The sequence below is a fragment of the Neoarius graeffei genome, chromosome 25, assembly GCF_027579695.1.
Source record: "Neoarius graeffei isolate fNeoGra1 chromosome 25, fNeoGra1.pri, whole genome shotgun sequence".
Classification (NCBI taxonomy): domain Eukaryota; kingdom Metazoa; phylum Chordata; class Actinopteri; order Siluriformes; family Ariidae; genus Neoarius; species Neoarius graeffei.
Genome location: NC_083593.1, coordinates 10,957,428 through 10,979,257, shown reverse-complemented (window position 1 = coordinate 10,979,257; position 21,830 = coordinate 10,957,428). Strand labels below are relative to the sequence as shown.

At 42.2% G+C, this 21,830-nt stretch overlaps 1 protein-coding gene across 3 annotated transcripts in view; it reads left to right on the top strand.

Moving 5' to 3' along the window:
• ogdhb (oxoglutarate dehydrogenase b) overlaps positions 1-21,830 on the top strand; it is a 49,523-nt gene that overhangs the window by 25,344 nt on the left and 2,349 nt on the right. For 2 of the 3 annotated variants that reach the window (XM_060908354.1, XM_060908355.1), the window contains 5 exons: positions 658-836; positions 924-995; positions 1,094-1,219; positions 3,800-3,872; positions 16,574-16,737. In XM_060908354.1, coding sequence (XP_060764337.1) covers positions 658-836; positions 924-995; positions 1,094-1,219; positions 3,800-3,872; positions 16,574-16,737 — 614 coding nt within the window. Of the gene's footprint in view, positions 1-657; positions 837-923; positions 996-1,093; positions 1,220-3,799; positions 3,873-16,573; positions 16,738-21,830 lie in introns of those variants that run through there. The other variant, XM_060908356.1, reaches the window with a different exon arrangement.

Below are 21,830 nucleotides of genomic sequence, written 5' to 3'. Positions count from 1 at the left end.
CAGGGGACAGTCCGTAAAAGTCGAGTGCCGAGTGCAGAGCTAAATCCTCTGGAAATGCACAATTTCATAGCATCACATGACCTCCCATTCAAAATTCCAACCTGCTTGGACTATAATGTTGTTGCGTGCAGTTTCCTTTTAATTTCGAACTAAACACTAGACTGTGTTTCCATAAAATGCTATGAAATTGTGCATTTCCAGAGGATTTAGCTTGTCACTCGACTTTTACGGACTGTCCCCTGAAGATGGCATCTAGAGAACAACTACTTTCAGGAAGGTACATGTTTTGTATTCAGTCTTCTAGACGATCTGTCCGTACGCTTACAGAGCCAGGGACACTTCGGTTTGTGTGTAGGAACCCTGTACTCACTTCCACTGAACTGTAATGTTGTTTGGACCTTGGCAATGGTTTTAAAAACAGCGTTTTGTATCGGCGAAATGGCATGCCCCTCGCACTGCCGCGTTAGCGCTTTCGGTTTAAATCACAAAAAAAACAACTTTCTCAAAACACAACCGATTGACGTGATTGTGCTACCAACTCAACGTATGCACTCCCGATCATGCGAAAATAGCCCTAAAAAGCATTTCACTCTGGAGTATTCCTTTAAGATGCATTGTATCTCTATAAAGTGTGATTTTAAGCCTATCCCTATTTAGGCTTTGAGCTGGGCTTTGCGATGGCCAGCCCCAATGCACTGGTGCTCTGGGAGGCACAGTTTGGAGACTTCCACAACACAGCCCAGTGCATCATCGACCAGTTTATTTGTGCTGGCCAGGCCAAATGGATTCGCCAGAATGGCATTGTCCTACTGCTTCCACATGGAATGGAAGGAATGGTATGTTCCAGTTCTCCTTGGATATTCTCTCTGTTGATTTTAAATCTTTGCCATTCATAACACACAGCTGATGTTTGATGTTCTTAGGGTCCCGAACACTCCTCCGCTCGTCCGGAGCGCTTCCTTCAGATGTGCAACGATGACCCTGACGTTTTCCCTGCAAGTCTGACACAATATACTTTTGAATTGGTGTCAATGCCAGATAATAGGCAGTCTATTTTGTACGTCTTTCTTCATACTATTTTTGTTCATTTCAGAAAATCACAGCTGACTTTGAGGTACAGCAGCTGTATGACTGTAACTGGATAGTGGTGAACTGCTCCACTCCAGCCAACTACTTTCATGTGCTGAGGAGGCAGATCCTTCAAGCCTTCCGCAAACCTGTGAGAGCCATTAACCACACATGCACGCACCGCTATTAGACTCTTATCTTATCTTGCATAATTTTATGCGTTTATGGAATTTGGCAGACGCCCTTATCCAGAGTGACTTACAGAAGTGCTTTGAAGGCTCTATCATTAAATACATCCTGATACTGATTCACTAGATCATAGAGTTTAACACTGATGTCTATCGGGGAGGTAATATAGTAGGAAAAGCACAAACTTTTTTTTTTTTTTTTACGAAAGTGATCATTTCAGTACTTCAGGAAGAAGTAGGTCTTGAGACATTGTTTGACGATATACATTCAGTCAGCTGTTCAGACACCTAGAGGAAGTTCATTCGACCACCTAGATGTCAAAACAGAGAAGAGTCTTGATGCATTCCTTCCTTGTACCCTGAGATCCTCGAGCAGTGCTAGAGGATCAGAGGAAGTATGGGCTTTAAGGTAGGTGGGCACTGGTCCGGTTTTGGCTTTGTAGGCAAGCATCAGTCAGTGCGTTTACATGCACATCCAAATCGAGCTACTGTCGGTAATCGAGCTAAGGGTCCCAGCAGGGGTGCCAGAGAAATCCAATCCTACATGCACACAAGGAAATCGAGCTATTGTGTGAGGTACATTGTGCACCCGAGCCACAGGTGGCGCTACACGCCCCATCGTGTTGGTAGACTTCCGGTTGTCGTCATGAAGAAGAGGAGTGATTTCCGATTTCCACTTTACATTCACACCACATGTCATTGCCACCTGTTGGCTACAAACTGTCTTGCGCAGACCACTGTTTTGTAAGACAACTTATTTTGCACAATTGTATATTTTTCTAAAGTCCATTTTTTGCTTACAATTTAACTTATGTCTTAATAAACACACAAAAAGTTCAATTGTTTTTGTTTTTTTGTCTCCTTGTTCCTCCTGACCTCTTCTGCTGCTCGCTACTACTACTGTTGTCATGCCGACCGAGGCTGTTGTGTTTCCCACTTGTGGTCTCGTCACTCGTCACTTCCGGAAGGGAAGTAAGTAGCTCGACTACGTAGCTCGATAGGGTTACATGCACTAAGTAGCTCGGCTACAATCGCATCATCTAGGTCGTGTAGCTCAATTACAAGAAATCCAGTTCGTTTCGACATTCCATGTCCCAACAGCCAGCCGCTGTGTCCGGGGATCAGGTCGTCGAGGCCCCTGCCTTCGACTGCCACCTAATCCACATTGCACCAATCCCCTACTGCTACCTCTGTGGGTGGTGAACCCACAGGAGGTCGGGCCCACGTCACCTCTTCGGGCTGAGCCCGGCCGGGCCCCATGGGCAAAGGCCCGGCCACCAAGCGCTCGCATACGAGCCCCAACCCCGGGCCTGGCTCCAGGGTGGGGCCCCGGCTGCGTCATACCGGGCGACGTCACGGTCCTTGATTTTTTTTCTCCATAGGGGTTTTTGGTGAATACAAGCGGCCGAAATGAGTTTCCTTCGCAGGGTGGCTGGGCGCTCCCTTAGAGATAGGGTGAGAAGCACAGTCACTCGGCAGGAGCTCGGAGTAGAGCCGCTGCTCCTCCACATCGAGAGGAATCAGCTGAGGTGGCTCGGGCATCTTTTTCGGATGCTTCCTGGACGCCTCCCTGGGGAGGTGTTCCAGGCATGTCCCCCCGGGAAGAGGCCCCGGGGAAGACCCAGGACACGCTGGAGGGACTATGTCTCTCGGCTGGCCTGGGAACGCCTCGGTGTTCTTCCCGAGGAGCTGGCCGAGGTGTCTGGGGAAAGGGAAGTTTGGGCTTCCATGCTTAGACTGCTGCCTCCGCGACCCGGTCCCGGATAAGCGGAAGAAGACGAGACGAGACAGTTCGTTTCGACTTCAGCCGAGCTAAGGTGTATCCATGGCATTTAGAACTTCGATTTCAGTCGAGCTACGGCAGAAATTCGATTTACTCTATGTGCATGTAAACGCACTGACTGTTATAAATCTGATGCAGGAAGCCAGTGGAGTGAGCGTAGCAACGGGGTGGTGGAAGGGTTGGAAACAAATCGTGCAGCTGCATTCTGGATCAGTTGCAGGGTTTGAATGGAGCTCAGAAGCAGACCTGCCAGGAGCTAGTGGCAGTAATCCAGTCTCGAAATGACAAGGGACTGAACAAGCACCTGAGGAGCCGGTGTGGATAGAAATGGACGAATCCTTCTGATGTTGAAAAGGAGAAATCGCCATGAGCACGTGCTCTCAGCAATATGTGAAGAAAAGGACAGTTGATTGTCCATAGTTGCCCTAAGGTTGTGTGCAGTGACTTAATAATTCTGGCTTGTTATTACTTCAACCCAGTGAGATTTCAGCTCATTTTTCTTTCTTAGAAAATGCTGCAGAGCTGCTGATGTGACCCTTTCTGTATTCAATTAATTTGCACCCTCGATTTAATTTCCCATTAAAGGTTCTAAACATTTAGGGTCACTTTACTAATACCCAGGACATTTATTAGTCACAGATAAAGTAATTCATTCCTAAAATTAACAAACAAAATATGCTCTATTAAACATGTATTAGACGAAAAGTCTTAATCACTGTTTTGTTTTTTCCTTTTTCCTCCTTCCTTCTTGCATCTACAGCTAATTATTTTCACCCCCAAATCCTTGCTACGACACCCAGAAGCCAAGTCCACATTTGATGACATGCTCCAAGGTGAGTGCTTTCAATACATTTAAAACTTTGTCTTATTTTGCAACTGAAAAAATAACACATTTATTTTCTAATATACACTACCGTTCAAAAGTTTGGGGTCACTTTGAAATGTCCTTATTTTTGAAAGAAAAGCACTGTTCTTTTCAATGAAGATCACTTTAAACTAATCAGAAATCCACTCTATACATTGCTAATGTGCTAAATGACTATTCTAGCTGGTTTTTGGTGCAATATCTCCATAGGTGTATAGAGGCCCATTTCCAGCAACTCTCACTCCAGTGTTCTAATGGTACAATGTGTTTGCTCATTGCCTCAGAAGGCTAATGGATGATTAGAAAACCCTTGTACAATCATGTTAGCACAGCTGAAAACAGTTGAGCTCTTTAGAGAAGCTATAAAACTGACCTTCCTTTGAGCAGATTGAGTTTCTGGAGCATCACATTTGTGGGGTCGATTAAATGCTCAAAATGGCCAGAAAAATGTCTTGACTATATTTTCTATTCATTTTACAACTTATGGTGGTAAATAAAAGTGTGACTTTTCATGGAAAACACAAAATTGTCTGGGTGACCCCAAACTTTTGAACGGTAGTGTACTTCTTACATTAATGTTAGGGCTGTACCATTTCAGCACTAAGTACTGAATTCACCATTGTTGGCTTGACATAGTGGGTTGGTACCAAACTGGATTAGACACATTCTTTTCTGATGAAAAGCTTGGTGCCACCATACCTGGGATGTTTTCTATACAGGTGTTTGCAGAGAGCAAGCCCACTTTCTGTGAGCATGTTGCTTGTGTGTTTCATTCCCTCAAAGACCCTAACAGCAAATGTGTCCCTAGAGCCTTTGCAATTATTATTGAAAATTATACACAGCAGTGCTGTAGAATAATGGCGAAAACGCTCATCAATGCTACCTCAGCCGAGCTATACGCCTGGTAGCCCAGTCATCATGATCGTTGATGCACGATGTTAGTTCAGAGAGACTCTGAGCCCCAGTGTCCCTCAGTAGTGTGTCTAGAAAGGTTGCTGGAGGGCGGCCTCTCTCCAGATGACCATGGGTTGGGCTGCACAGCACCAGCTGAACTGCGGGAAGGTCAGGGTGGCGAAAGCAATGACCAACAAGGCCAAGCCTCCTGTAGCCAATCTTGTCCAAGATGCAGGGGATTGTCACCATACAGCTCTGAACTGGTGATATGGTCTGTCCAGCTGATGTTAAGAACCCTATGGAGGTGCCAGTTAGGGATTTCTCCAATGCAGTTGTGAGGGTCCAGCCCTTGCAACCATAAAGGAAAACAGATTTGACAGTAGCTGAGAAGAAACAAAGCTTTAGCGGTCTAGATAGATTTGATCGCCAAACATCCGTCACGCTGATGAGTGCTTTCCAAGCAAGGACTTTCCTGACCTTAATGTCCATCTCAGATGAGTTAACCCACGAGCCAAGGTACTTGAAATCAGAAACCTCATCAAGGCATTGACCTTGGCAGGAGCGAAGTGGTATATTGCTTGGAGTGTTACAGACTAAAACTTTAGTCTTTGCAGCATTAAGCTCAAGACCAATGCAGCTGCATTCCTCTTCCACATGTTCCAGAAGACTTTGTGCCTGGGAAATATCATTCGAAAACAGTGCAGTGTCATCTGCATACTCTAAGTTTCCTCAGTTCCAAGTCTACGGTGATGATGAACAGGAACGGGGCTAACGTGTCCTCTTGTAATATTCCTGAATTGATTTCAAATTTGTCAGAATCTCTGTTCTGAGTTATCACCTTGGCACCGGTGTTCGTGTACATGGCCTTGATGACAGAAAGAAGGCGAGACGGAATGTTGTAGGCTTTCAAGATTCCAAACATTTTCGTCCTGTTAAAGCTAGACGGCCTTTCGATTTCATAAAATTGGTGAAATTGCTGCCATGTACACACGTAGCCGGGTATTTTTAAAACCGAACATTTCCCCCCCTCCGTTTATAAAAATGTTTTATCCACACCACCTCGTCTTCGAAAAAAATCCCTTCCACACATAACCGAACATCTGCGTTTTCAATCACATTCATAAGCATTCCCAACCTGTAGATGGCATTATTTCCCCAAATCCTACCCCCTAATCACATCGCCTGTACTCTTGGAGCAGTAGTTGGGCTTCTAAAATTAAAGATGTAAATAGCACCTGCACAATAATTAACGCTTTCAAGGCACTACTCCGATCCATTACTCTTTAGCTAGCCGCACACTACGCCGATTTTCAGCGTACCGAGCCAACTGAAGTCGCGAGTCAGGCGTAAAGACTAGTTTTCGATGGTACCGACTCATCTCACAGCCGATTCGAAAAACTAATCGGGAGCCAGACTGATCGGCGAGAGTCGCTAGCAATAACCAATCATATCTTTCGCATATAACACGTGACATCATTAAACACAATTTCTAGCGCGAGAAATACGTGTTGGTAGCACCTAATGCAGGTATATACTGTAATTCCATAGACTGAAGCTTTATCCATAGACACAGTGGGCTGGAAAGCCACTCTGCTCAAGTTGTGTGGCTGAATTCCAAATCGCTTTAACTCCCCTATATAAGTGCACTATTTAAGGTTGGAAATAATAGCTCATGCAGCCTAGATAGTGCGCTACATATTCCATGTTGTGTCATTTGTAATTCAGCCTGTAGCATCTTCAAGTGTTGGATTTAACAGTAACTATATCCAATAGCCAATCACAAAGCTATTAAGTTGTCACGTGTCGCTTCAATCGCGACTGCACTCGTCAACAGTCGGGGGATATGTGCGTGCCCTGTCGGGAGTCGGCTCTGAAATGGGTCGGTTCGGTACCGCGTGGATCGCCGTAGTGTGCGGCTAGCTTAAGTCCATGCTTAATCTGGCTTCTGCAGTAAACAAAGGTTGCACGTTTGACGTCAGGGCAGATTTGTTGTCATTTTTTTGGCGCAGATTGTGACATTCTAAAACGCAAAACTCCGGTTATCTCTGTCCACACGAAAAGGCATACACGGAGTTTTCAAAAATCTTCACTTTGCCCGGAGTTTTTTTTTTTTTTTTGTGACAAACTTTTTTATTGAACATTTTGAACCTTGTATTACAAACGAAATGCCCTTGCCTTGCCATAAAAGACTTTTAAGACATATAAACATACACACTTATATACACACATTATACAACTAAGTAAATAAAAAGAGGAGATGTACACCCTACATACGCGCAAACAATGTTACGTCAGAAAGATAACCGATAAGAGCGTCCCAGGCCTCCACAGTAGATGCTCGTGCTTTATGTATGATAGCCAATGACCTTTCTAAAACAGCAATGTCTCTAAAATGGTTTAGCCATGCTTTTGCCGATGGTATGTCCGGGGAAAACCATGAATGTATTATTGTCTTCTTAGCAGCCGTTAAACCTGCAAATATAACTTTCCTCTGTGCCAATCTGGTATTGCTACTGAGAGCGGTGTCATCATTGAATAAAAGTAGAGGGGGGTACATAGGAATGGGAAAACCTAAAATATTTTCAAGGCAACTATGCACCCTGATCCAGAGGCCAGACACAGAGGGACATTTCCAAAAAATATGAAGGTATGTGCCAACAACGTTCTGATCACATTTTATACAGTTGGGATTTTCTGTCAGTTTCATTGTAAATCGTCTGTATGGTGTGGCGTAAAATTTGTGCACAAACTTGTAATGAATAAGTTGATGTGCTGGATTTCTTGATGAGATGGGTATGTTGGTCCAAATATTGTCCCAGTCCAGATTATAACCCTGACCCTCAAGTTCACGGTTCCAAGAACTGATCACTCCCAAAGGTTTAACATCCTTAGATATCAGTTCATTGTAGATAACAGACACTAATCCAACAGAGGGTGTTCGAGCGGAAATCCAAGAGTCCAACGGATGAGAGGGTAAAGGCGAGTCCCATGGAACTCCATGAGCACGGATTGCAGATCTCAACTGTAAATACAAGAACCAAGGAAACCCCGGGAGAGAATAACGTTCTTTAAGCTCTTGGAACGAAATCAAACCATTTCTATCATACAGATCTTGGAGAGTATAAATTCCTCCAGAAGCCCAACTGTCATTATAATAGGGACCAGAATGCTGTAATAAATTGTAATTATACCAAACAGGAGAGCGGTCACAGAGCTTTACCTTGCACCCCATATGTTTCTGGACAGCAAACCAAATTTTCAGGGAGTTGCCTATAATTGGTCCAAACTTTCTACACACAGATCTAGGTTCCAGCCCACAGAATAGTATGTCTATCATCCTATGCGGCTTTACCATCTCTTTCTCTATCTGACGCCAGGGTGTGACTACATTCTCTTTGCACCAAATTGTCAATTGCTTTATTTGAAATGACCAGTAATATAGTTTAAAGTCAGGAACTGCCAAGCCTCCAGAGTGTTTTGGTCGCTGTAATGTGCGTAGACTAATACGAGCTCTTTTATCATTCCAAATGAATTTATTGGTCATGGACTGTAGCTCCTCAAAATAATTAGGTGGAGGAGGTATAGGGATCATAGAGAACAGGAAATTCAGTCGGCCAAGTACATTCATTTTCAGTATCGCAATTCTACCTTGCAATGACATCTTGAGAGTAGACCACCTCTGAATGTCTGATGCAATCTCTGCTTTAAGCTTATTGTAATTAGCATGTGATATATCTGAGAAATTGGTTATAATTATGCCTAAGTATGTAAATGCAGAGTTATGCCATTGAATATGTTGAATAACTGGTAAAGTGAGGTCTTTTGCAGGGGCATTTAAAGGAATGAGGAGGGATTTATCCCAGTTAATTTTATAACCGGAAAATAGGCTGAACTGCGTGAAAACTTTAAGTATTTGAGGTAAAGACTCAAAAATTCTAGTAAAAAAAAGTAATACATCATCCGCGTAAAGCGAAATTTTATGTTGTGTACCTTGTATATTGATGGGTGAGATGTGTGGGTCTAATCTAATCGTCTGGGCTAGCGGCTCAAGTGACAAAGCAAAAAGGAGCGGAGACAATGGACAGCCCTGCCGAGTTCCACGCTGCAGATGGAATGTTTTGGACAGAATATTATTTGTTTGTACAACTGCACAAGGGTTGGTATATAGTGTTTTGATCATTGATATAAATTTTTTGCCAAATCCGAAATTCTCCAAAACCTGCCACAGATATATCCAGCTCACTCGATCAAACGCTTTTAGCGCATCCAAGCTGAATATCGCTGCGGGGTGTTTATCCGACTCTGACACCTGTAATATATGGAAAAGGCGTCTGATATTATCTGATGCAAGTCTCCCCTTTAAAAATCCTGTTTGGTCGCAATTAATTAATTTACCTACACATGGCTCCAATCTTCTGACTAACACTTTGGCAAAAAGCTTCAGTTCTGTTGTGATAAGTGATATCGGCCTGTAACTACCACATCTCAAAGGTGGTTTATCTTTCTTAAGTAAGACTGATATAAGAGATGTATTTTGATCACGATGAAAGGAACCAGTGTCTAAAGCATAGTTAAGCGAATTTAAAAGCAATGGCCCAATGACATCCCACAGTACCAAAAACAACTCTGGAGGAAGCCCGTCAAGACCAGGCGATTTCCCTTTTTGCATCAAGCTCAATGCCTCTTTAAGTTCTAAAAGAGTAAGTGGTGCTTCAAGGGATTCTGCATCATTGACAGCTAGTGATGGTAATTTAAGTTCCGACAGATACAATTTAAGGGCAGGCAAGTCAGGAGCAGGGTCCGCCATATAGAGATGAGAATAAAATTCCGCAAAAGTATTATTTATTTCACCTGGGTCATAGGTGACTGATCCGGACGATGTTTGGATTGCACTAATAGCGGAGTAGGATTCATTTTGTTTTAATCTGGCAGCTAAAAGCTTACTTGATCTTTCACTCTGCTCATAATATGTGAGTCTTGTACGATGAATTATAAACTCAGCTTTGGCCTTAAGCAGATTATTCAGTTCGAATTTCAGGGCTGAGAGAGCTGAGTGATTTTGTTCAGAAAACTGCCGTTTTAGGTTTGATTCCAAGGTCCGTATCTCATCTTCCAATTGTGTAACCCTGCGTCTCCTGGTCGCCTTCAAATGAGTGGCAAATGACAAAGCCTCTCCCCTTATAAAGCATTTAGTAGTTTCCCAAAGTATTTGGGGTGAGGCTGCTGTCTCTGAGTTAATTTCTAAAAATACTTTAAGGTTATTTTTTAGTTTTTTCAAAAAATCTGCATTCTGAAGTAATGTTGTATTGAAACGCCACCTGTATGTATCCTTCCTGCATGTCGGTAGGAACTTAAAGCTATATAACACAGGGGCATGATCTGATATTATAATAGGAAGGATATTGGTGGAATTGATACAGTGATTCAGGGAGGCAGAAATGAATATATAATCAATTCTTGAGTACGTCTTGTGTCTGGCCGAGAAAAAGGTATAATTCTTAACTGAAGGGTTCCTTAAGCGCCATGGGTCAATAATATTAAGCTCGGAAATAAAGGTGTTAATCCCACGAGGGGAGTCCTGAGTTGAGCTTGCACCTACAGATTTGTCTAAATTTGTGTCACACACCTGGTTAAAGTCACCCCCAACTATAAGCTGATAACCTGGAAGATCTAGGAGAGTATTAGAGATTGAGCTTAAGAAATTTGGATCATGGATGTTTGGGGCATATATTGATGCAAGACAAATTTTTGTATTGTTAATTGTAACACAGATGTAACTCATTCTGCCAATGTTATCATTACCTGATTTTTCCACCTTCACCCCTAACTTCCTACTGAATAAAATAGCTACTCCCTTTGTCCTATTTGACGCAGAAGAATGAGCAACACACTTATAAAACCTATTCTGAAACCTATAAATATCAGTTGTTTTCAGATGTGTTTCTTGGATCAAAGCAATGGCGATCTCTTTACGTTTAAGGAATTCTAGGCATTTGGTGCGTTTTACTGGAGAATTTAGGCCCCGTACATTCCACGACATTACATTAAAGGAGTTACTCATATACAAGCTTGTGCCATCTTATCACCTGGAGGATAACACATGCAGGTCTACGCAAAATGGGGCTCCTCAAATGTAAAACAAGCAAATCAGAAAAAAACATGTAACAACTTCTACATAAATGGCAAGGCTCAGGCAATAAACACAGAACATTTACAACAAAACAATCCATCCGCAAGAGATAATAAATGTTCTCTTAGGATGGAGAAGAAAATAAAAATTTCAAAACAAACAAAAAGGGGTTTTTTATCGACTAACTGTGGTCTCAACAGCGATACACGCCTCCCGTCCGAGCCCGTATGGGTATCGGAAACATTAACTTAATTAACCATCCACTTGTGAGACAAAATTGGGGTTTGATTAAATTATCTCCACAGAATCAGCCTGCATTAACCTGAACTGAAAACTTAAAGTAACTCCATCAGTATTAAAAGGTAGCATGCTTTAAGTAAATCTAAGCCAAATACTTAGTACAGTCTAGAGGAGAGTAAGCAGCATGAAACATTACGGTAAGTGATCCGCTGTCTGGATCAAGTTGAGGCGGGAAAAGTATCCGCCGAGGGTCCCTCATCAACCGATATGGTGGGGAAAGAAACGCGGGGGGTGCCGGCTTCACTGGATGTTGAGCGAGGGCTCCGGTCGAGCCTGGCCATAAAGGTCTCCGCGTCTGCCACACTTTCAAAAAAATGCAGCGAGCCGTTGTGTCTAACCTTCAGGGTTGCAGGATATCTCAGGAACGGCCGTAGCCCTCTGTTGGCAAGTTGTTTCCTCACCGCATCGAAGGCTTTCCTCCTCTGCGCGGTGTCGTTGCTGTAGTCGGGAAAGAACAGCAGCCTGGATGTCGATGTCTGCCCCTCGCTGGTTATCTGGTGTGTAGGTGCGGACGCAAGGGCCCTGGTTCCATTGAGAATTTTCTCCCTGTCCTGGTAACGAAGTAGCCGGAAGATGAGGGTCCGCGGACGGCTGGTCTTGTCCTGAGTGGTGAATATACGATGAGCCCGTTGAATTTCAATTTTCTCCCCGGCCAGGGAGGGGATCCACAGAGGCAAGTTATCTTGTAAAAACTGAATAGCGTTTTCCCCCTCCGCTGTCTCTGGTAGGCCGACAAGTCGGAGGTTAGACCTCCGTGATCTGTCTTCCATCTCCGCGACTTTCTGGCGGAGGTTCAGTAGCTCTTTCTGGAGGTCACCAACATCGTGTTTCACTGCTCTGATGTTAGCCGATGTAGCGTCTAGCCTCCCTTGCAACTTTCTACTGACCTCGGTTTGCTGTGCAATATCCCCGCTAAGTTTGTTCACTGCCGAGTTGGAGGCTTCAATCATAGCTTTCAGGGCTTGTATTTCACCGGCCAGCATTTCCTCGACTGCCTCTCTTACTGCCAACTTAACTTTTCTGGTTAGCCTTTCTTCTTGCTCGCGCAATGCTAACAAAATGGCTGCGTTTGAAGTGTCCTCCGGTTCTTGGCCCACAACTTTCTTTTTGCCCGCTGACTCGTCCGTAGACGATTTATTTTTCGCTCCTCTCCCGCTCGACATTATGTAGCGGTATTTAGACGTCAGTTAAACCAAAATAGTTTCCGAATTGTAGGATATTTTGTAGGTTATCGGACTTTTGAGACGGAGCTCAGAACTACACGTGCATCACACCTGGGTAGCCACCGGAAGTCCCCCGGAGTTTTTTAAAATATTCGTTTTTGATGTGTTTTCATGTGGATGACAGGCCAAAACGTAGAAAAATATCTTCGATTTAGCAGATACCCGGCTACGTGTGGACAGGGTCTTAATCCCCCTCCAAAATTTGGTCATTGTGATATGTGTTTATTTCTGTAATATCTCACAAAATTTCAGGCCATTCTGTTCTGTGGCTGGGAAGTTATTTAATTTGAAGGGATTCCCCAGCAAATAATGTGCATGAAATTACCTGAGGAAGTCCGTGTGCGCATGCTCAGGTTTACCTTTGACCATGCACTGACAGTTCCATCATTTTGTCGCTAAACGAACCGCTGATCACACCGAGGTGCTCGTTGACCGCCGATATTTATTAGTTTGGTCCTGCGTTTCCTTTCTTTCACAACTTAGCGTGTTTTCTTCTCTCTTTCTGGTACTGTAGTCGGTCTTTCACGTTTCATTCGCACACTCACGTCCTCCATTTTTCTCTCCTGTTTCAAATTTGTATCCCACAGTGCCTTGCGTGAATGGGGAAAGCCCACCACGTGATGCATGACGTAGTATCTTGAATTGGGTCATGGTGAAGCAGGAAAAAATAGCGGGGAATTTAGGCCCACGTGGTCCTAAATTAATTAACTGTTTATTATATATATATATATATATATATATATATATATATATAATATTTATTTTTTTTTTTTTTTTAATAATAAAATTGAAAGTCTGTGATTCAAATTCAGTAGCTTTCAGTCTACGAAACAAAAATAAGGCGACTCATTTTTGATTTTTCGGATCACGGATCCGCCGACGGCAGTTAAATACTACCGCTAGAAAAATAAAAAGTCTGTGCGTATTTTTACAACCCCGATTCCAAAAACGTTGGGACAAAGTACAAATTGTAAATAAAAACGGAATGCAATGATGTGGAAGTTTCAAAATTCCATATTTTATTCAGAATAGAACATAGATGACATATCAAATGTTTAAACTGAGAAAATGTATCATTTAAAGAGGAAAAATTAGGTGATTTTAAATTTCATGACAACAACACATCTCAAAAAAGTTGGGACAAGGCCATGTTTACCACTGTGAGACATCCCCTTTTCTCTTTACAACAGTCTGTAAACGTCTGGGGACTGAGGAGACAAGTTGCTCAAGTTTAGGGATAGGAATGTTAACCCATTCTTGTCTAATGTAGGATTCTAGTTGCTCAACTGTCTTAGGTCTTTTTTGTCGTATCTTCCGTTTTATGGTGCGCCAAATGTTTTCTATGGGTGAAAGATCTGGACTGCAGGCTGGCCAGTTCAGTACCCGGACCCTTCTTCTACGCAGCCATGATGCTGTAATTGATGCAGTATGTGGTTTGGCATTGTCATGTTGGAAAATGCAAGGTCTTCCCTGAAAGAGACGTCGTCTGGATGGGAGCATATGTTGCTCTAGAACCTGGATATACCTTTCAGCATTGATGGTGTCTTTCCAGATGTGTAAGCTGCCCATGCCACACGCACTAATGCAACCCCATACCATCAGAGATGTAGGCTTCTGAACTGAGCACTGATGACAACTTGGGTCGTCCTTTTCCTCTTTAGTCCGAATGACACGGCGTCCCTGATTTCCATAAAGAACTTCAAATTTTGATTTGTCTGACCACAGAACAGTTTTCCACTTTGCCACAGTCCATTTTAAATGAGCCTTGGCCCAGAGAAGACGTCTGCGCTTCTGGATCATGTTTAGATACGGCTTCTTCTTTGAACTATAGAGTTTTAGCTGGCAACGGCGGATGGCACGGTGAATTGTGTTCACAGATAATGTTCTCTGGAAATATTCCTGAGCCCATTTTGTGATTTCCAATACAGAAGCATGCCTGTATGTGATGCAGTGCCGTATAAGGGCCCGAAGATCACGGGTACCCAGTATGGTTTTCCGGCCTTGACCCTTACGCACAGAGATTCTTCCAGATTCTCTGAATCTTTTGATGATATTATGCACTGTAGATGATATGTTCAAACTCTTTGCAATTTTACACTGTCGAACTCCTTTCTGATATTGCTCCACTATTTGTCGGCGCAGAATTAGGGGGATTGGTGATCCTCTTCCCATCTTTACTTCTGAGAGCCGCTGCCACTCCAAGATGCTCTTTTTATACCCAGTCATGTTAATGATCTATTGCCAATTGACCTAATGAGTTGCAATTTGGTCCTCCAGCTGTTCCATTTTTTTGTACCTTTAACTTTTCCAGCCTCTTATTGCCCCTGTCCCAACTTTTTTAAGATGTGTTGCTGTCATGAAATTTCAAATGAGCCAATATTTGGCATGAAATTTCAAAATGTCTCACTTTTGACATTTGATATGTTGTCTATGTTCTATTGTGAATACAATATCAGTTTTTGAGATTTGTAAATTATTGCATTCCGTTTTTACTTACAATTTGTACTTTGTCCCAACTTTTTTGGAATCGGGGTTGTATTTTAACCGCCGAAACGTACAAAAAGAAATGTAAAAAAAAAGTGTCACATTTTTCTTGTAACAGCACTGTATCCCTGGTACTAGGTCATATTTCTTTAAGTAAAAAGTATTAGAATCGCAAATACAAACGACAATGTGTGTTGTATATATCCACTTCAGCCGAGTCCGAAAACGAAACTATTTACGACATTGAGTATTCACTTGAATGTTTTTATGGTATTTACGACCTCTTTACGACAGTGTCAACCTCGTGCTGACCATGGCTGACGCTGACAGCATGGATTCCGAGCTATCGCCTCAACTGTACGTAAGCATAAAGTGTGGTAAAGAAAAGTCTTTTCACTGTCTCACTAACCAAAACGTGGGCGATTTCGTCTCTCAAGCGTTGAAAGTAAACAATGAAAAGATCAAAACGATCTTTGGTTCTCAGAAAGAAGGTGGTGATGTAACGAGCGCGATGCCGAATATGCCTGCCATAACGTTAGTTCGCGATTTTGGCTGCAAGTATCTGACTGTGGAATTAGAAGAGGATGGTGCCGCAGAGAGTCCTATCGAATCAAGTAGCACGAACGTATCAGCCTTCGATGTGCTCATGAGAGCTCAACGGTCATATGACCACATATACCTTCAGAGAAGTAAGTACTGGAATGCTAGTCCGTGTTATAAACTTATACACAAGAACACACACGTCTGTGTGTGTGTATGTAAATCTTAATCCGACATTGAAATTTTGCCATGAAAAAAAAAATTGGACAAGGACATTTTTATTTCTATTTCGACCGACATCATCAAAAATATGTTGAAAAAATCCATGAACCTAAAGATAAAAAATGGGTGGCCTAACTGGGTGTCAGGGAAAATTCTTTTTCTGACCTACACTTGAAAAATCTGAAAGGCAGTCTACCTTTAATAGAATCGAAAGCCTTTTTGAAGTCGATGAAGGTAGACAGATTGTTCCTTTTCACCTCTTCCAAGATCCTGCACAGGGTGAGGATATGGTTCAGAGTGGACCAGCCTTTGCGAAAGTTGTATCTCAAGTGTGTGTCAATAGGATCGCGGACGCAATTTAGAATCACGATTGTACATCTTGCCGATAGTGCTGGACAGACTTATTCCTCTGTCTTAGAGAGATTGCCAGATTTTGGAACTGGGATAAGGGACCACAGGTCAGGTGAAAACACTGCAGCTGTAATAAAGCCTGTTCTCTGGCATCTCCTTTATGAGTAGTAGTACTACAACTCTCCATGCACTGAGCCGCTGTGCTCCATTTCTCCCCACGTGGTGCTATGGTTATGAAATTAAAGTGCGCACGAACACCAACTCACACTGCTTCATACGCTTTTGTTGACAATCATTATTTCTTGATGAGGGATTTGTTTTTCTCTGAATAAACTTATTTCAGTTAAAGGTTGGATTTTTCTCGTTATTATTTAAAAAAATTTTTTAGTGTGAGATGAAGCGACTTCACCAAAAGGTGGATTTTTTTCTAACCCTTTTCCCTAAAGGGTGCCAATAATCATGGAGGGCACTGTATGTAGCACCCTGGCTTGTGTTAACGTTTTTGTGCTGTTTGGATGTGTGTAGGCACATACTTCAGGCGTTTGATCCCAGAAGAAGGTGCAGCATCTCAGAATCCAGCTGGAGTGAAGCGCATCATCTTCTGCACTGGCAAGGTGTATTATGACCTGACCAAACAGCGCAAGAACAAAGAAATGGAGGCTACTGTGGCTATTGCCCGCATCGAACAGGTGCTATGCACAGATACACTTCTAATGAATAAGCTGAACTGACCCAGGGTCTCCGCGGATCCTTAAAAAGTCTTATTTTTAATATGTGTTTTTTAAGGTCTTAAAAAGCATTATATTTCGCTATTTTTTGAGCTATGGTATTAAATTTCACATGGGAGGTATGAAATTTCATCCGGGTAGCCTACGGTAAATGAAAAAAAAAACCATGTGTCTGGATTTTTTTTCCGCGCTAACGTTATTTATTCAACCAGCGTCGTTTTTGTTATCAAGATGCTGAACAAGTAGCACAAGAGCCGTTGTGTGTCTAGCACTAGTTCTAATAGCGCAGGAACCACGCCACAGGGGGCAGTGTGTTCTTTTATCCATGTAGTAGAACCATTGAGAGTAGAGCAGACGAGGAAGAAGTGGTTGAACTTGAACATGAACGGAGATGGGGAAGTGTAAGTTTAGTAACAAGTGGCTTGAGGAGCCAAAATACAAAAGTTGGCTAACAACAGCAACTTCAGAATATGAAGCGAGATGTAAGGTATGTCGGAAAGACATCAAGTTAACAACAATGGGCTGTAAAGCCCTTGACGCTCACTCGAAAGGGGAAAAGCATATGCGCTATGCTGCTAGTCGGGCAACAACAGTCCCCATGCCAATGTTCGCCTCTACGGTCACAAAAAGTGCAACACCAGCTTTAGCGTCTCCGGGTCCCAGCACAAGTGCTTTCGCGGCATTCGCCCCAACCGCTACGCTGAAGGCAGAAATACTGTGGGTTCTGCAGACGATTACCCGACACCACTCATACACTTCAAATGAAGGTGTGGGCGCAGTCTTCCAGGCAATGTTCCCCGATTCCGAGTATGCCAAATCGTTTACTTGTGGGAAAGACAAGACATCGTATCTAGCGCGATTCGGTCTGGCTCCATTTATCAAACGTGAACTTCTGGCTACCGTCAATGAAGGCAGCTTCGTTGTCATGTTTGATGAGTCTATGAATCGAACCACCAAGCGCAAGCAGCTCGACATTCACGTGAGGTATTGGGTGACGGATGAGACTGGTTCTCGAGTGCAGTCCCGGTATCTCGGATCACAGTATATGGGCCACTCAACTGCTGAGGACTTGCTGGAAAACTTCAAGGTAGGCTTCCACCAACCTAACAAATTAAGATAAGGATAAACGTCTTGTTTTCAGTGTTTCATGTAAATGGGAAATTAATACTGTAATTGGTAAGCAACTTTTGCAACTGTTTGACTTGTTTATGAGGACCTCTAGTGAGAGTGAGTGTATGTGATGGTCTACAAAATGAAGCGGACCAGATGGCTGACAAAGCAGAAAATTCTGGTGGAACAAAAATGGCAACTCTAATAACAAAATTCAACACACTCAGACGTCGAGCCAAAGAAAAAAGGGAGGAGTTGGTTGGCCTGAAGGCTGACATTAAGGAGAAATCCGATGCACTGAGGCAGTTCGATCAGTAGTCAAACTTGCTTGTTTCCTCACTGTTTATGTTCATGGCAGTACCCTACTATTAAAATATCGAGAAGGCAGTTAATGTTCTGTTTTGTTAACTGAAGATCAATTTGTTTCCTCACTGTTTATGTTTACAGCAGTACCCTACTATTAAAATATCGAGAAGGCAGCTAATGTTGTTTTGTAAACTGAAGATGCACTTCTTTATTTAAAAAATGCTCTGAACTTAACCTAGAGTGTGCTTTTTTTTTTTTTTTACTGTATGTATTTGTTCCGCGGTAGTGGTCTTATTTTTTATACTCAGTGGTCTTAAAATGGTCTTAAAAAGTATTATTTTTGCTGGTCAGAAATGTGCAGAGACCCTGTGACCAGGTGAGGAATTAAAGGGAGACTGAAGGCAAATTTTTTATCATCAAAATTCTGTTTATCTCATTTTATAAAATATAGGCATGCATTTCTGACAGCTATTTTGTCACTGTTATAGCAAGTTATGAGTGTTTGAAATATGCTCTGTAATATATCAGTCCATATGTCAAAGCAATGGCCGTAAACGAGATTCGCTGAGACCTGTACGAGACATCGTAGGATGGAAGTAAAACGTACAGCGGAAATCAAAGTGACCGACGTCTACCAACGTTGTCAAAAGACGCGCGCGCCCTCCTTCAAATGCTGATGTAATCAAGCCGGAAGTTTTCCCTGCGTCCGAAATTGCTCCATACTCACTATACTAGTTTATCTCAAAAAATTAGAATACCATGAAAAAGTTCCTTTTTTTTCATAATTTAATTCAAAAAGGCAAACTTTCATATATTCTATATTCATTACATGTAAAGTGAAATATTTAAAGCCTTTTTTGTTTTAATTTTGATGATTATGGCTTATAGTTCATGAAAATCAGAAATCCAGTATCTCAAATTATTAGAATACTCCGTAAGATCAATCAAAAAAAGGATTTACAATACAGAAATGTCCAACTTCTGAAAAGTATATTCATTTATACACTCAATACTTGGTTGGGGCTCCTTTACCATGAATTACTGTATCAATGCGGTGTGGCATGGAGGTGATCAGTCTGTGGCACTGCTGAGGTGTTATTGAAGCCCAGGTTGCTTTGATAGTGGCCTTCAGCGTATCTGTATTTTTTGGGATTCTGTGCCTCTCCACTCTTCCTCCAGACTCTAGAACCGTGATTTCCAAATTAAATGCAAAATGTACTTTCATCTGAAAAGAGGACTTTGGACCACTGAGCAACAGTCCATTTCTTTCTCTCCTTAGCCCAGATAAGACACTTCTGACATTGTCTCTGGCTCAGGAGTAGCTTGATATTAGAAATGCGAAAGCTGTATCCCCTTTCTTGAAGATGTCTGTTCGTGATGGGTCTTGATACACTGACACCAGCCTCAGTCCACTCCTTGTGAAGCTCTCCCAAGTTCTTGAATCAACTTTTCTTGACAATCCTCTCAAGACTGCGGCCATCCCTGTTGCTTGTGCACCTTTTCCAGCCACCCTTTTCAGCAATGACTTACTGTCATTGTGGCTTACCCTCCTTGTGGAGGGCATCAGTGATCATCTTCTGGACAACAGTCAAGTCAGCAGTCTTCCCCATGATTGTGGTTGTGTGTACTGAACTAGACCGAGAGATACACTGTGTTCATACTGTTTTACTCAAACTCGAAATGAAATATTGTAATATTTTGAGATGGTTTTTTTTGTTTTTGTACTGTATGCCATACTGATTAAAATAGAAAAATGCTTGAAACATTTTAGTTTATGTGTAATGAGTCTATAATATATAACTTTCACTTTCTTAAATAACTGATGGAAAATATTGAACTTTTTCACAATATTCTAATTTTTTGAGATGCACTAGTATAGTAGGGATGCCATTTTGTAGTGCTGTCTGAAACTTTAGTGAGGATTATGTGGGAAATGCGCTCAGTATAATATGTATTTATCACAAAAATGCATGCATGTATTTATTACACTGACAGTCAGTGAAAATGTCCAGGTGACATTTATGAAAATAATTTTATTCATAAGCTATGAAATCATGTACTAGAAGCTTACAGATCAATATACTGACATTTAACTCGAGATGAATAAACAAAAAATCACAATTGTTGTGAGCTTTGATAATGTACAGTCCGAACAAAATGGATACCCTGTAATTGGAAAGTTGCAGCTTCAGTACCGAGTATTGTCCCCACCAACAGCAATACAAGCCGTCAGTCTGCGACGCATACTGCGTATCAAACGGCGAATCCTGTCTTGTGGAATGGCCTGCCACTCCTCTTGAAGAGCCTGGATCAGTTGACCTCTGTTCATGGGACGAGGAACACGGTTCTGGATCTGAACACCAAGGTGATCCCATAAATGCTCAATGGGATTGAGATCAGGTGAATACGCAGTCCATGGCAGGGTTTGGACATTCAATCGACGCCCAACTTCTGAAAAACTTAGGCCATCTGTCATCTGGATTTAACCGTGGCATCTTGGACATAAGGAATACAAAAGTCGGCTTTTTCATGGCCTTAATAAAGGCTATCCAACCCATCCTTTCAACCGTGTACAAATTTTTGTTTTTCTCCAAAACAGCACTTTGAGCTGATTCCTAAAGACCACTCCCTGAAGACTACTGAAAAATGTTTGGATTGAGGAGAACTCATTAATGACTTCTGTGCACGCTATTCAATAGAAACATCTCAAAACAAACATTTCCCCAACTCCGTATTGCATAATATGTTGAATTATTGACCTGGACTTTTTCATCGACTGCCAGTGTATTTTGAAAACCCACCAGCTGCCTGATCTGGCACGTTGTAATTGTGCGACAGTAATGACGTAAATGCCAGTGCGACGGACTAGTCCTTATCCTGTCGTCTTTCCAGCTCTTCTCTACTCCACGTTGGTTCAAAGTCGTATGGACTAATCTCCATCACCGATGAAGCTGGCAAATCTCGAAATTAATCTAAATTGGAATGATATGGCGATCTGGCCACTGTCTAAACAGTTTTCAAAATGGCAGCGCTGACACTTCACGCTTGAAGTCTCGCACAAGTCTCGTAAAGATCGCGCGGATAAGCGACACCTGCCGTGGACCAAACGAACTACATTCAACATGGCTAAAAACCGAAAAGGCCAATAAGTGTAATATAATATGCCAATACGAGTCACGATATAAGGTTGATAAAACCGAATTGGCTAAGGTGTATGGTGGAAAACATAATTGAATAACATGTTAATTAAGAAATAAAGCAAGTTTAAGAATGACTTCAGTTCCCCTTTAAGGTTCTGCAGTCAGTGTTCTTGAGGGCTGCACTGATTGAAGAGAACCTTCTGTTGTGGTTCTTAATATTGATTTTAGCTGCACATACATGTACACAACTGGGTGTACCGCAGTCATTCTGCGCTGCTGTTGTGCACGTCCTTGGAAAATAACACAACTTCACCTTGTAGTACAACATCAACATAGAGTTGAAGTCGGAAATTTTCATACACCTTAGCCAAATACAGTTTTTCCACAATTCCCCATCGTAGGTCAGTTAGGATCACTGCTTTGTTTTAAGAATGTGAAATATCAGAAGAATAGTAGAGAGAATTATTTATTTATTTCACCACATTCACCCAATGGGTC